The following is a 15760-nucleotide window of genomic DNA, read 5'->3' on the forward strand; positions in this document are numbered from 1 at the left end:
GATAGGATTATAACGGGCAGTAATAACACTGTGACAAGTGCTGTGGTAGAAGTAGCACAAGAGGCTTGGGGAACATAGAGGAGGCCCCCAGTACAGTCTGGGGGAGTCCGGGAAGGCCACATGGAAGAAGGAACCCTAGGTTGAATCCTAAAGGATGAGGAAGAGTTAGCCAGCTTGTGCAGTGAGCCCTTATCCTATCCTTATGGGCTGTTTAGCAAGCCCAAAGCAGAAATAAATAGGCCGATTGGGTTCCAAGTGACCCTGGAACTGCTGAAAATGTCACCTCTGCCCAATGAGCAGCAGCCACTACCCTGGGGTCTGGGCAAAAGGGTGCACAGCTGTTCCCAGGACATCCTTGGGCACCAGAAGAAAGCATGGGCCACAGCTAAATACATATCTCTCCCCTGCCCGCCCTACCCCCACCTCCTCAACCAGGGATGCCTATTAATCCTGACAAATGATGACTTACGAACATGTAATGCAAACTGATTCATCATACATTCAAATCCGCCGCCCCGCCCCAGCGGGAGGCCCCAGCCAGACAAGTGTATTACACGGATAATGTATTTGACGTATTAATAAAACCAGCCGCATTGCTCTGGCCCGGAGACTGGGGAATGCCAATATACGATGACAGATCACATATTGATGAAATCCAGATGTTTGGAATCATAGTCTTGGGGCCTTGTTCATATTGACTGAGGGTAAAAAATGCCGTCTGTCAGCATGTTAACTCTTCCTGTCCCATACTCAGCAGAGGCGCCAATCATGGTTTTAAGAGAAGGAGGAAGGGAATGAGTGAGGGGAGAGTGGATGAGTAATTAGGTGGTTTGGATGGATGACAGGTGGATGAAGTGGAGGGTAGATGGTTGTGCTGTGGATAAGATGAGTGGATGGGACACTTTTCATGCCTATGTTCTTGACCTCTCAAAGCATGTGACCTTACTGATGACAGTAGAGTCCTTGAAAAAACTCTTCCTTTCTGGGCTTCAGTGACATCACACTTTCCTCATTTTCATTCTACCTCTTGCTGTTCCTTCTTAGTCCTTAATGCCTTAAACTTCCCCTAACTGCTATGGTTCTGTTCCAGACACTCTTCCAAGTGGATTCTCCCTCCCTAGGTGATCTTGCCTGCTCTGAACTTTATTCCCATATTTGTTCAATAAATATTTATTGGGTATTTACCATATGCCAGGCATTGTTCCAGGCACAGAGGATACAGTGACGAGCTTCGTTCTCTATGTCAGTGTCTCCCGGGTCTATAACTCTGGCTCTGGCTCACATACAGTGCCTACTCAGCATTTTCATGTGGATGTCTAGCAGTTCCTCAAACTAAGTACATCCAAAACTCAACTCATTTTCTTCCTCAACAAGCCTGCTGCTCCTCCTCCCATTCCATAAGTCAGTAAATGGTCTACCACCTAGCAGCTGCTCAAGCCAGAAACCTTGGAGTCATCCTTAACTCCTCTCTGTCCCTTAACTTCCAGGTCCAATCCATCTGCCTCTGTTCGAACAATCTCCAGCATCATGCTAGAGCAAGCCTCCGTCATCTCTCACCTGAATTAGTGAGACAAACTAAACAGCTTTCCTGCACCTGCTCTTGCCCCCTTAGACCACTGGCTACTTTGCAGTTAGAATCATCTTTTTAAAATGCAAGTCTGATATATCACTGCCCTGTTTAAAACTCTCTGATGGCTTCGCACTGCGTGTTAAAAAAAAATCACTAATGTAGTTGAACAGTCCTCCAGGAGGGCCGGGTGCGGTGGCTCATGCCTGTAATCCCAGAACTTTGAGAGGCCGAGGGGGGCGGACCACACTAGGGGTCGCTGTAGTACAGATGCCAGACAATAATGAACACGACAGGTGCAATCTCTGCCCTCAGGGAGCTTAGGACCTAACCATGGATGGAGACATGAAGCGATTATCCCGAGTGGTCTTAGGAAAAGAACAGTACATGGGGCCGGTGTGGTGGCTGAAAGCTGTAATCCCAGCACTTCAAGAGGTCGAGGTGGGAGGATTGCTTAAGGTCAGGAGTTCGAGACCATCCTGGCCAACATGGTGAAACCCCATCTCCACTAAAAATACAAAAATTAGTTGGGCATGGTGTCACCTGCCTGTAATCCCAGCTACTCGGGAAGCTGAGGCAGGAGAATTGCTTGAATCGGGACCCGGGAGGCAGAGGTTGCTGTGAGCCGAGATGGCCCCACTGCACTCCAGCCAGGGCTACAGAGTGAGACTCTGTCTCAAAAAAAAAAAAAAAAAAAAAAAAAAAAAAAAGTCCTCCAGGATGTGGCCTCTCTCTCATCATAGCTCAACACTGCTTCCCTCACTCTCTGCTCCAGCCACACCGGGCTTTTTCCGATTCCTCACTTAGGCTGTTTCCCCTCTGTACCTTCAAACGTGCCGTTTTATATCTAGAGCACCACTTACCCCAATCACTGCTTGACTGGTTCCCACACATCCTTCAGCCTTCACTGAATGTCACTTTCTTCACCTTCCAGACCAGATGATCTACTCCCCTAGTTCCCTGTACCTTAAAAAAAAAAAAAAAAAAAAAAAGACAAGGTCTCACTCCTTAGCCCAGGCTGGAATGCTGCAGTGGTGCGATCATAGCTCACTGCAGCCTCAGCCTGAAATTCCTGTGCTCAGGTGATCCTCCTGCCTTAGCCTCCTAAGTAACTGGGACTACAGGCACATGCCACCACAACTGGCTAATTTTTTTTGTGTGTGTGTGTAGAGATGGGGTCTAACTGTGTTGCCCAGGCTGGTCTCCAACTCCTGACCTTAAGCAGTCCTCCCACCTCGGCCTCTCGAAGTGCTGGGATTACAGGTTTGAGCCACCACACCAGCCCCATGTACTTTTCTTTTCCTAAAACCACTTGAGATAACCCAGTGGGATAAACCACTTCGTGTTTCCATCCATAGTTAGGTCCTAAGCTCCCTGAGGGCAGAGATTGCGCCTGTCATGTTCATTATTGTCTGGCATCTGTACTATAGCGACCCCTAGTGGGCATCCAGTAAACATCTGTGGAGTCCTATGAATCATTAACTAGGTGAGTGGCTAGGTAGGTAGGTAGGTATTTGGGTATTGTTCAGGTCTGGAATCAGACAGACCTGGATTTAAATACCTGCTCTGAACTTTGTAGTTCTGTCACCACATGAACCCCATTTTCCTCATCAGTGTGATAGAGACAGTAACACCTACCTTGAAAGACCGCTGTAAGGATTCAATGAGATAAAGTATGTGTAGTATTGACCTACAGTCAACTATGTAATGATACTTGATAGACAGTTGTTATTATTAAAAATGGACAGACAGTGGATGGATGATGGGGGAGGGACAGATGGATACACTGACATAAACCAATAAACAGATATATGGGTAATGATGGATAGGAAGAAGGAACTCCATGGGGGTGAGAAGGGCCAGGGCCAGAGCACCTACTGAGTGGTGATAGATCTGGTGATAGATCTGGTGATAGGTCTGGAGAGATCCCACAGAAGGGACGAAGGCCAGATACAGGCAAGGCAGGGCAGGTATCAGGATGGGGCAGATACAGGCACAAACAACAAACTTCGCCAGTGTGTCCTCCCTTTTACACAGCCCTGATTTCACTGGATCTTCACAGAAGTCCTGGGAGTTACGTATCATTATCCCCATTTCACACAAGGAGAAATGAGCTCAATGACGTTAAGTGATTTGCCAACGTCACACAACTAGCAAGAGGCAGCTCTGTTGAATTCTGTTGACGTTTCTCTTTCTCAGTCACTAGGAAATGGAAGCCCTTCCATTGCAGCGGTAAGGATAGGACACATGTGTACACATGAACACACACGTACACCCATATATATACTCTTAAAAGTCCCAGCCTCCAGGGCCATCTGTCATTAGAGTCACCTCACCCTCATTTCAACCCTCCTCATCCCTATAAGACACCAGGCAGTCAAGCCATGCCTTCTGTGGTCTGCAGAGAAAAGGTAATAGAGATGAGATTTGTTGCTTGGACAAGCAGAGAGGCAAGAGTGGAACTCTCATGCAACAGAACTGGGACAAAGCCAAGCAGGCCAAGCCAGAGAGGCCATCACGCGGTGGGGAGCTGCAAGGCCAATGAGGGTTAGTGGCCAAGGAGGAGAGGGCTTTCCCTCTGAACAAGACCCCCAGCCTCTAAATGTCCAGTTCTGCAGCAGGCTTTGCTGTGGAAGATGGCCGGGAAGGAGCGGGCTGTGCCTGCCCTTGAGTTGCCTGTTCCCAATGGTCAACAATTCCCAACAGAGGGGGGCAGCAGAGGGCTGATCTAGGACCCTAGGTACCTGAGGCCTTGTTCCAGGCAAGAGGGCTGGACTGGCCAGAGCCTGGCCCAAGCTAGGAAGAGGGCTGCCTTGGCATGACCTCTCCTCTCCTCCTCAACAGGCCTGTCCTTCGCAGCTTACCATCAGTCACTCCCTGTTGGAGCCTCACTGTTGTCCAGTAGGAAGGGTATTATAGCGGCTCAGGAAGGAAAAGGGACCCTCTGGAGGTCATACAACTAGGGAGCCTCCAGGCCAGGACCTGATTGCCCTGCCTCCCAGCCCCTGCCTCTACAGAGTCGCCTCTCTGCTCTTGGAGCTGGAGTTGCCCTGTGTAAGGCTGAGGATAGGGTCAGGGCCCCTCCCCTCCCTGCCCTCCTCCTGCTTGTGGGGATACCTGCGGCAGGCAGAGAAGTGGAGGTGGCAGGCACTCCGCAGCTGGGGTGGTGGGGAGGGAGGTGCGGTAATGAATGTGGACGGGAGGCGGAATGAGCGATCCATCTTTGCATGGGAGGGGAGGGGCTGCGGGCGTTCCCCCCACACACTCACACACTCAATCAGGCGCTGTCAGACCTCCGGCCGCCTGGCATTTTGGTGAAGAATCTCTCAGCTAAAAATTGTTGTCAGTCCCATTTCCTCGTTATCAGTGCAAGGGCTGAGGCAGCGCCCGGGGATTAGCAGGAACGGCAAGCGCCCGCACCCGCCATCCTCTGCAGATAACACCAGGCCTCCCGCCTCACCTCCCCCATTCATCATCTTTAGCACTGACAGTCCATCCCAGTCCCTGTCCCCATCCCCATCCCCTTGTGCTTCCCACATCTCCCCACTGTGCTGCTCAGCCCGGCTCCTGGGCTCCTGACCTCCTGAGAAAGCGAGGCCTCCTCCCACCTGTGGCAAAAGGGCTTGGCCGGCTTTCGGGGCTGGGGGGTGTCACGGGCTGGAGAGAGGAACACCTGAGAGGATGCCTGCTGGCAGCCTGCCTCTGATGGGCTCAGTGTGCCCACCTGTGGTGCTGCCAGCAGTACTGGAGAAGGGATTCCTGCATCCGATGGGCAGCTGGACAAAGGATTCCAGGGGTCTCACCAGCCTGAAATGGACTTCCAGATTCTGGGAGCTATGGAAAGGAAGAGCCAGAGGATGCTTCCTCCCAAGCCTAGGAGAAGTATGGGGTTGAGGGCTTCATTTCCACCCCAGCAGGACCACAGCCCCCTCCTCTTGGCCATCCCCAGCGGTTTTACGGCCCGTTTTATGGCCACTGTAATGGCCCAGGTCAAAAGCTTCAGGGAGCTGTATTCTGGGAATTATGCAAACGAGGAGCAGGCCCAGGGCCAGAGTATGGATTTTGTCATTAAACCTGGGCAGGCCATGTCGTTAGTGCAGTAAAACCCACGTCATGACCACAGGTCTCAATATAAAATTATAGAGAACACAGCGGGGGAGGGGACGCAGGGGGCCCATGGCCATGCTGACACCTGCCACTCTAACCCCTGAGAAAATGGGGGTGGGATGGAGGGCAGAGGCTGCAGGGTCCCTCCGCTGATCCCTGCCAGTGCTGTTCCTGGAGCTGGGAGCCAGGAAGAGGGCCTATTGTCCTGATAGGGAAACTGAGGCCAAGCTGAGAAAAGTAGAATGTCCCTGTGGCAGCAAAGCAGAGGAACTGAGTACAGGTAGGTGGGAATGCTGATGCCTGGTCCCCAGGCTTGGAGTGAGAAATCTGGGCTCCAGAAAGCCCTAAGAACCAGACTTGGTGTCCCAGGCTAACAGGGGCTGAACCCCTGATACTTCCAGCTCAGCTCAGACCCCATGTCTGGGATCCACCTCTTTCTCCATTCTCCTGTCTTACCATTGCCCGCTTCACATCCCAGCCCCTGCCTCAATTATCCGGTCCAACAACCTTGTCAACTCCCTTACTCCTCGTGCCTCCCACTGAGTGTCACCTCGCCCACAGATCCTGCCAACCTTGCTGGCCCCTTTCCACCCTCCCACGAATCTTTCATGTCTTCCTCATAGTTCTCACCAGCATTGACTGCAGTCACTGGCTCTCTTTTTGACTTTCCTACTAATTTGTGTTCTCTTCGAAGCCAAGGATGCGTCATACTTATCTCTGAGCTCTAGTTTCTCCTAGAATAATACCTGACAGAATAATTGTTAAATGTTTGCTGAGTGAATAAGTAAATGAAGTAATGAGATCAAAAGCCAAGTAAAAGGTCTGTGTCCTGTTCTGAGCCTCAATTTCCCTAGCTGTAAAATAAAGATAATGGCCTGGAGAATGTCTAGGGTCTTGTTTACCTCTGAGATTCTCTGGCTAACTGAAGGTGGGGGCGGAGCGGAGACTGGACTCCTCATCTCCCACCTCCAGACCAGGGCCACATCTGCTGCTCTCACTCAGAGCTGCCCTCCAGCTGTTCCCTGAGTATCTGAGGCACAGCCACCGATCAGCAGGACTTCCTTCTCTCCTCAGAGACCTTGCCACACAGACTGGAACCTCCTGGATGGAGGGAGCTGCTGTCCCAGCCTGTGAAGGTTATCTGGCTTCTAGGACAGTCTGCTCTTCAGGCCCAACTTTCTTCTCCCTCTTTCTCTCTTTCTCCCTCTTGCTTCATCATGGAGCATCTAGGCTATGCCAGGCCTGCTATAAATTGTCTATAAATATAAAGATAGATGATAAGAAATGGTCTATCCCACAAGGAACTCACAACTTATTCATTAACTTATTCATTTGCTTGGTATACTTCCAAGGTACAGCTTAAATTTCACTTCTTCAGTTAAGCCTTCTCTTTTTTCCAGTCCTCAAAACACACACCTAGAATGAACTGCTCCTTCCTTTGAGCCCTCAGATGACTCTATCTGGGCATCCAGGGGAGCTGTAATCATCCTCAGTCTTTTGTCAAAGGGAAGTGGGTTCTGTGTTCAGCCTGAACCTGAAGCTTTCTCAAGTACAAGGTTGCTAGAGTTCGCATATACGAATAACTAGACATCTAGGTAAATCTGAATTCTAGAAAAATGATAAGTAGCTTTTAGCATAAGTTGTCCCATGTAATACTTGGGACATACTTACACTAAAAAAGTTCATTTTCTGAAATGGAACTGGGCATCCTGTGTGGAGTCTGGCAGCCCTACTTAGGCAGCCATCTTGCTCATCACCCGCATGGCCTTTACCTCTCGAAAGCTGATTTTGACCCCCTCCAAGCACCAGTGGAAAAAAGAAAAAGGAAGGAAGATCTGGGCTCAAGCTAAAGTCCTTTGTGCAGTCAGAGCATCCATGAATACACAAGGATATTTCTACACTAATAGAGCTCCTCAACCCCACACCTGTAAGCAGAGGCTACAGAGCATTGTGTGTCCTCGTGAGTGGCAAGGGAGAGGGTTTAAACATCCCAGCTGGCCAGGCGCAGTGGCTCATGCCTGTAATCCTAGCACTTTGGGAGGTCAAGATGAAAGGATCACTTGAGGCCAGGGTTCGAGAACAGCCTGGTCAACATAGTGATACCCCCATCTCTGTAAAATAAATAAATAAGACCAGGCTCAGTGGCTCATGCCTGTAATCCCAGCACTTTGGGAGACCGAGGCAGGCAGATCGCTTGAGACCAGGAGTTTGAGACCAGCCTGGCCAACATGATGAAACCCCATCTCTACAAAAAATTCAAAAATTAGCCCAGCATGGTGGCGCATGCCTGTAATCCCACCTACTTGAGGCTGAGGCAGGAGAATCACTTGAACCTGGGAGGCAGAGGTTGCAGTGAGCCAAGATCACGCCACTGTACTCCAGCCTGGGCAGTAGAGCAAGACTCTGTCTCCAATTAATTAATTAACTTTAAAAAGAAAAAAATAGACATCCCATGGAGGGGCAGGTATGTCCTAATAAATTTCTGAGAGGGGTGGCTGCCTGAGGAGGTACCATTCATGGCCACAGCCTCTGGAGCTGCAAGGAGGAGGGGTGTTCCTGGGCTCCAAAACCCTCAGGCCCCTCCTCTAGGCCAAGAAGCCCTAGAGGGCAGCAGCAGGCTTGGGTTTGAGGACTGGGATGCTGGGTCTGCCTCCTGGACTAGCCCAGCTTATGCTTCTGTCTGTTCTTCTCCCCTCACCAGGTAAGAAGAAAGCAGCGGCATTGTTCGACAGCCAGGCCCCGATTTGCCCCATCTGCCAGGTCCTGCTGAGGCCCAGCGAGCTGCAGGAGCATATGGAGCAGGAACTGGAGCAGCTGGCCCAACTGCCCTCGAGGTAAGCCACCTGCTGGGGAGCCTGCCTGCTGGAGGAGTCCACTCAGGGTTCTGGCCACCAGATCCCACACCCCAGTCCCTCGGGAGAAGACAGGACTCTGCCACCCTTCTCCACAACTCCGTTTCAATCCTCAGATCCTTCCACTGAATGGAGCTGCCTTCCTCTTCTTGCTCTATTTTTGGAGATGGAAGGAGAGTGACCTCTCAGGCCCCAGCCTCAAAGGACAATACAGAGGAGCTAGACAGGGGATGAGCCACTGCCACACGTCCAGCACTGCCATTTTGAGCCTCAGAGCAGAATAAAGGAAGCAGGTCCCCTGGCAGGCCCCTCACAAGTACAGCCCGGTCCTTCTTCCATGGCAGTGGCCTACCTTCTCTTTGAATCTCAGTGTCTGAAAGATGTCAATCTTGAGAATGTGCTTAGGTGTGTTCCCCACTGTCCCACCCACCTCACCCCCCAGTCTCCCTCCCTTTTCCCTGCCTGGAGGACTGGGCTGAGCCTCCTCAAAGGCCTGCTGGAGGAGCCAGGTTATCAAAGAGAGTAGAGGAGAAGTGTGACAAATTACCTAAAATCTTAGCAGTTTAAAGCAACCATTTCATTGTGCTCCTGGAATCTGTGGTGTCAGGAATTGAGACAGGGCACACAGGAGATGGCTGATGTCTGCTCCGTGATGTCTGGAGCCTTAGCTGGGAAGACTTGTTGGCTGGGAGCTGGGTCATGTGGAGGCTGCTTCCCTCACATGGCTGGGGGTTGATGCTGGCTGTCAGCTGGGACCTCAGCTGAGGCTGGAATCAAAGCACCTACACAGGGCTTCTCCATGTGGTCTGGGCTTCCTTAGTCTGCCCATCTCGGGGTGGTTGGACTTCTTGCATGGCAGCTTTGGGGTCTAAAAGCAAATGTTTCAGCCAATGAGATGGAAGCTGGATCACCTTTTATAACCCAGCCTCAAAGTCACTGAATCTCACTTCCACTGTATTCTATTGATTGAGGCAGTATTAGACCACCCAGAATTCAAGGGGAGGGGACCTACACCTCCCTGTTGATGGGAGGACTGGCAAGGTCAGATTGTAAAATCGTATGTAGAATGGAAGATATGGTTGCAACCATCTTTGGAAAATATAATCTGCTACTGAGGGACAGCTTGCCCTGCTCCTCCCAGCCCCACCCCTTATTCAGTTCAAGTCATCAGACTTGACTGATCCTCCTTCCTTCTACCTTCTCACTGAATCTCCATGCAGAGTGCAGGGGATCCCACAGTGAATCAGAATGATCCCTGCCCTTGGAAGTTCATAGCATGAGGGTAAGGAGGGTTGGCAGTAGAAACCCGGAGGGATAGAGACTGCTATACAGGAAGAACTGGAGCTGCGGGGTGTCAAGGAGGCACCAAACCCAGCACAGAGCACAGAAGGCTTCCTCAGGAAGGTGAGGCCTGAGCTGAATTTTGAAGGAAGAAATATTTAGTCATGTATCGCTGTGTTACAAATTATCCTAAAACGTAGCAGTTAAACAACACACATTTATAATCTCCATTTCTGTGGTCATAAATTTGGGAACAGCTTAGCTGGATGGTTGTGGATGGTTGTGGCTACTGGCTTGGAGTCTCTCATGAAGCTGCAGTCAAGTTGTCAACCAAGGAAACAGTCATCTGAAGATCTGACTGAGACTGCGGGATCTGTTTCCAAGATGCTCACTCACGTGGCTATTGGCAGGAGGCCTCAATTTCCCCACATGTGGGTCTCTCCATAGGACAGCTTGGCTTTCCCTATGACATGGCAGCTGACTTCCCACGGAGCATGCAATCCAAGAGAGGACTAAGGAGGAAGCCACAGTGCTTCCTATGATCTACTTTGGGAAGTCACACACTATCGCTTCCACTCTATTCTATTCTGTTCACTAGGAGCAAGTCATCAAGTCCAGCTCGCACTCAAGGGAGGAGAATTAAGCTCTATAAGCTCTACCCGTTGAAGCGATCCATCTTCTATGCCAAGATTCCACAGGCATAGAAGACTATACTAGTGGTAATAATAATAATGTTTGTCGAACACTCACAATGTGCCAAATACTTTACATTGCATTAATTTATTTAATCTTCACAACAACCCTCTGAAATAGGTAATAATAATTGCTCCCATTTTACAGAGGAAGAAACTGAGGTGCAGAGGAGTTAAGTGACATCTCTAAGGTTGCACAGCTAGTAAGTGATGAAGATAAGATTCAAACAAAGTAATCTGACTCCAGTACCCATGCTTTTAATCACTCCCCATCCCCGCCACCCCCCCACACACACACCTGGGATTGGCCTGCCGGTGGCAGAAAGTGGAAAATAAAATCCTTCTGCAATTGAGTTCCATATTTTGGCTGTCCAGGAGGGGTCCTGTGTAATTTGCTCCCAGAGGAGGACTTCTCCTAACAGGGTCAGAGAATAGAGGCAGAGGATAGAGGGGCCTGCCCAGCCTTGTAAATGCAGTGCGCCCCTAAGAGCCTGGAGAATGGGGGCCCCCAGCTCTCTTTCTGCCTCCTCGGTGAGGGCCACTCTACAGTGCAGTCCCAGGTGCTCCACACCTGCACTGCCCAGGGCGTGCACTTCTGCCAACAGCCTTCCTTGTTCCACACCCCCACCCACGACCCTGCACAACCCCTCATCCCCTACATCCTCCCAGAGCATTCCCCGTTTCCATTTCCCCGTCCCGAGCTCCATGCCTCTCGCGGCTCTGTCTTGCGTCCCCGCATCTGTAGCCTGCACGTCGCGGCCCGGCCCAGCACCCTACGCCCATACCCGCTCCGAACGTGCACGCCCTGCACCCCCGGCACGCGCCCCCCTCCAACCGGGTGTCTGACAGCCGGACAGCGGGATCTGCACAGCAAGTGAAATTCCCGTCGGATCGATAAAGCCGAAGCGCTGGCGGCGACGGGTCGATGGTTTTATCTGTCTCGGCCCCGCCGCGCCCGGCGCGCTGACAGTCGGACCGGCCGGCAAAGGCGTTCAAGGGCAGCCGCGCCCGCGCCCCCTCCCCTCGCTTCTCTTGCCCTCCCTCCCTGCGGCCGCTGCGCCCACCGGACTGCAGGCTGGACCGGCCCGCCGCCGCCCTCGTGATTTATCTGGATTTTTAATTGGAAAAAATTTGCGAATTAATTGATTTCAGGAACTTGCCAATTAACATTGTAATTGGGTGCGTGATAAATTCCCAAGGAGCGTGTCAGCTCCCTCCGGGCTGATGGCCGCGCAGCGGGGAGCGCGGAGAGGGCCCCAGCCTTGGCTGCCCTTGCCCCGCCCCTGCCCACTCTCCGGAAGCCGGGACTGCAGAGGAGGTTGGGAAAAGACGACACACTGGGGCTCCTGAAACCCCTTCTCCACTCCCCACTATCAGCTCCCCGAGCAGAGGGGCCTGAGACCAGCCATTTCACAGATGGAGAAACTGAGGCCTGCAGGAGGGTGTGTGTGCCTCACTTCCAGGGTCCTGGTAGAGCCCAAATGAGGGCAGCTCCATCCACCAACACACCGTGATTGGAGGCTTTCTCCCCAGCTCTCCCTCCTTCCCTCCTCTCCCCTCTCCTCTCTGCTGCGCCCTTCTTCCCCCTGCTGGCTCCTTCCTCTTCTCTCCTCCAACTGTCCCCTTTTCTCTCCTACACTGCCTTTGCCTCTGTTGCCTCCTTTGCCCTCCCTGGCCTTCCCCAGCCTAGTCAGCTCCTGTGTCTGTGGATGCTGCCACCAGGTGCCCTCCATCAACCTGGACAGGTCCCCCCGCCACTTGACTCCTGCCTAAGGGGCTCTTCAGACTGGCCTGGTGTTCTGCCTCCTGCCTCCCTTTGCCCAACAGCACAGAGCAGGCCCCCTAGGAGCAGGCTGCTATTTCAGACACACTCACAGGCTCAGAGAGAGAAGCAGGGACCTTCCAGCTCCAGAGATAGGACTGGCTGTGTTTCAGACACAGGCGCAAACATATACAGGACACACAGGTGCACACACACCCCCATTCCAACACACAGATGTGCCCACGCACACCCTGAAAGAAGCCATGTCCCATGGATGTCATTCCCATAGGTACATGGGCGTACAGACACTTACAGGAAGAGCAGTCAGAACTTCCGTTGGCAAAGTCCTTACACTTTTCAAAGCATTTTTCCACTTGAGATCAGAGGCTGTGCCAGCATTCTCCTGCCTCACCTCAGCCTTTATCTTTCCCCTTCTTAGTCCTGCACAGAGGCTCCAATAGACCCCAGGACTTGGCCAGGTAGAGCAAGGAGGGCAAAGTTAGATGGAGGACAGATTGTGGAGGGCCTTCAGTGCTGGAGGGCGTCCTCGATGGGGTGGAGAGTAAGCCAAGCATTCATGAGCCAGGGTGAAGCTTGGTCAGAGAGAGACAAGCAGGAGGGGCATGGTTTCGAGGTCAGTGTGGCGTGTGGGTTGAGTGTAGAAGCAGGGAGGCAAGAGATGAGGTTGGGCGGGGTCCAGAGGAAAGTTGGTGAGGCTCACCCAGGACAGTGACAGTGGCAGTGGGGATGCAGAAGAGGGAATGACGAGAGACCAGGTGGAGGAATAAGCCGCAGGACTTAGTTGGGGTGCTTATTGGGAGGAAGCTTTCTAATTTGGATGATTGGGAGAGTGATGGTAGCAGAGAAGCAAGTGTCTGAGGGAAGGAGGGGACGCTGGGATGGTGATGGGGGAGGCACTGGATGTATGGAGAGATGGACAGGGACACAGATAGATGGGGACTGGAGGTTGATGGGCAGGGTGTGGAGGAAGGGGTTGGCCCCCAGACTTCCCAGTGGCCCTCAGGCAGGAGTTTCCACCCAGAGAGATGAAGGAGCCTCGGGCATGGAGAGATTGCACAAAGCTAAAAGTGGGGCTTGGCTTGGTGGGGCCTGAACTTAGAAAGAGATATTCTCTGGGAGGTTTCTGGAGCCACTCAAGATCTGGCCTCTGGGCTGGGAAGCCAACTCTCTGGCCAGCACTTTAAAAGGGCTGAAAAAGCCAGAGGGAGGCTGGGTGACTCTAGAGGAGAGGCGGGGTGTGGAGATGGCAGTGCCCCCACCCCCACTTAGGCCTTATTTAAGACCGGCCTCGGTGTTTGGTTGGGTAATGAACTAGATAAACAATTCCCCAAATAGATTAAAACGAAGTGTAACTTACAAAGGCGGCTGGTGATGATGGTTTATTCCCGGGCAGCGCACCATTTCTTTATTTCCAAGGATAATTCAGTGTAAATCACCTTAATTAAAAGTGTCAGCCCAGCCCATGAATATTGTACTTAGGAACGCGTTTCCTGGGTCCCAGTTATAATTTAAAACCCATGGATCACTAGGCAGCGAGTGACTGAGCAAGGGAGGAAATCGTTGGGGGCGGGCTGTGGAAACAGGGAGGGACGAAGGCAGAGCTGATGGGCTGGGCGGGAGCCAGCCTACCTACAGCTGCAGGCCTCAGATCTCTCTTCGAGGCAGGCCCTTCAGCAGACTCCTCAGTCTCTGGGGGGCCAAGCACACTAGGAGGTAATCAGGTTGTTGGCCGGAAGACAGGGAGGGGGTCCTTTGCTCAGAGAGAGGCAAGGAGCCTCAGGTAGTACCAATCTAATGCAAGGGACAGTGAAGAGTGTTGCCGGGAAAAGATCCAGAGGAGTGGATCACAAAGTGACAGCTGGACGTTCTGACCCTGAATGTCCCTGTTTCTGTTCACTAGCAGAGCAAACAGAAGCCCAGAGTCAGCAGTTCCCTCCCCAAAGTCACACAGCAACCAAAGAAAACTGTATTCTGCCCTCTATCCTAAGCCCTGAGTATCTTTAGGGAGGCAGCATGAGCAGTTAAAAGCCAGCACTGTGGACTTGGAAAGACACCAACTCAAATCCCAAGCCCTCCTCGGACTGTGTCAACACAGAGATGATATTTGACCTGGTTCAACTTTGTAGAGATTTTGTGACGTTTCAATGAGATAACACGTATTAAAGCCTGCACCTGTCACATACAGCCGGTGCCCAATCATTATTCATTCCTTCCTTTTCTGCTGCCACCTGACCCAACTGGAGATAATACTCATATTCTAGGCCAGGGCAGAGCAAGCATGGTGTTGCGCCTCATTTCCGTACCAGAAATGGTGATGGCAGTCTGTTTACTGAGTGAATGAAGGAGTGAAGGAATGATAAAAGTCATAAACTCAAAAACTAGTTGCTTCTCAACTAGTGTCACAGCAGCTCTGTGTCCTCCTTGAATCCCCAGTGCCTACATCAGGGCTGGCATGAACCATTTATGAGCAAAACATAATTGAACAGAACCTGTTCTAGCTGGCCTTCCTAGTCTGTGATGCCCCCACTGTGTGATTAGACTGACTGACAGCTCTGTTTTTACACTCAGACCTTGGCCTCACTCTGGGCCTGGTGGCCTCCACACTGTGATGTACATATGTTGTGTGTGTGTGTGCCTGGGGCTGACATTTGTGGGTACATGTGTGTCTGGGTGTGTGTTAGTACACACAGGTGTCCATCTCTATGCATGTGTTTATTGGACTTGTGCACATGAGCAGCTCGCATCTAGTCTGTGTGGCTGTTGTGAATCTTTTTTTTTTTTTTTTTTGAGACAAAATCTTGCTCTTGTTGCCCAGGCTGGAGTGCAATGGCACAATCTCGGCTCACTGCAACCTCCGCCTCCAGGATTCAAGCAATTCTCCTGCCTCAGCCTCCTGAGTAGCTGGGATTATAGGAGCCTGCCACCACACCCAGCTCATTTTTGTAATTTTAGTAGAGACAGGGTTTCACCGTGTTGGCCAGGCTGGTCTCGAACTCCTGACCTCAGCTGATCCACCCACCTCAGCCTCCCAAAGTGCTAGAATTACAGGCATGAGCCACCAGATTCAGGCATGAGCACGGCCGTGAATCTGTCTTTATGGACATGTGTCTAGGAATAAGCCTCTGTGGCCCTGTGCATCTGTATGTGTCTGAGTCTGCAGGTGTGACCGCTTGTATCTGTGTGCCTGTTGGCAGAATTACAGGAAGTCTATAGGTCTATGTGTGAGCATCTTTATGCCGGGGTTTCTCAACCTCGGCACAGTTGACATTTGGGGTCAGATAATTCTTTGCTGTGAGAGGCTGTCCTGTTTAACATCCTCTACCTACTACATGCCAGTAGCAACCTCCCCTCCCTCCACTCAAGTTTTGACAACCAAAAATGTCTCCAGACATTGCCAGATGTCCCCTGAGCAGGGAACATCCCTTCCAATTCTCCCCTGTCCCCCATTGAGAGTCACCGCTGCATCCGAATATGCCTG

General features: G+C 51.7%; 1 protein-coding gene across 5 annotated transcripts in view; it reads left to right on the plus strand.

Annotated features, from left to right (window-relative positions):
- The window catches only part of RNF220 (ring finger protein 220), a 252881-nt gene that overhangs the window by 207250 nt on the left and 29871 nt on the right, over nt 1–15760 (plus strand). For all 5 annotated transcript variants that reach the window (XM_021673337.2, XM_021673335.2, XM_021673333.2 and 2 more), the window contains one exon: nt 8376–8508. In XM_021673337.2, the coding sequence (XP_021529012.1) occupies nt 8376–8508 (133 nt within the window). The remainder of the gene's footprint in view (nt 1–8375; nt 8509–15760) is intronic.

This window comes from Aotus nancymaae, unplaced genomic scaffold (assembly GCF_030222135.1).
Source record: "Aotus nancymaae isolate 86718 unplaced genomic scaffold, 86718_ANA_hifiasm-v0.15.2.pri h1tg000007l, whole genome shotgun sequence".
Classification (NCBI taxonomy): Eukaryota; Metazoa; Chordata; class Mammalia; order Primates; family Aotidae; genus Aotus; species Aotus nancymaae.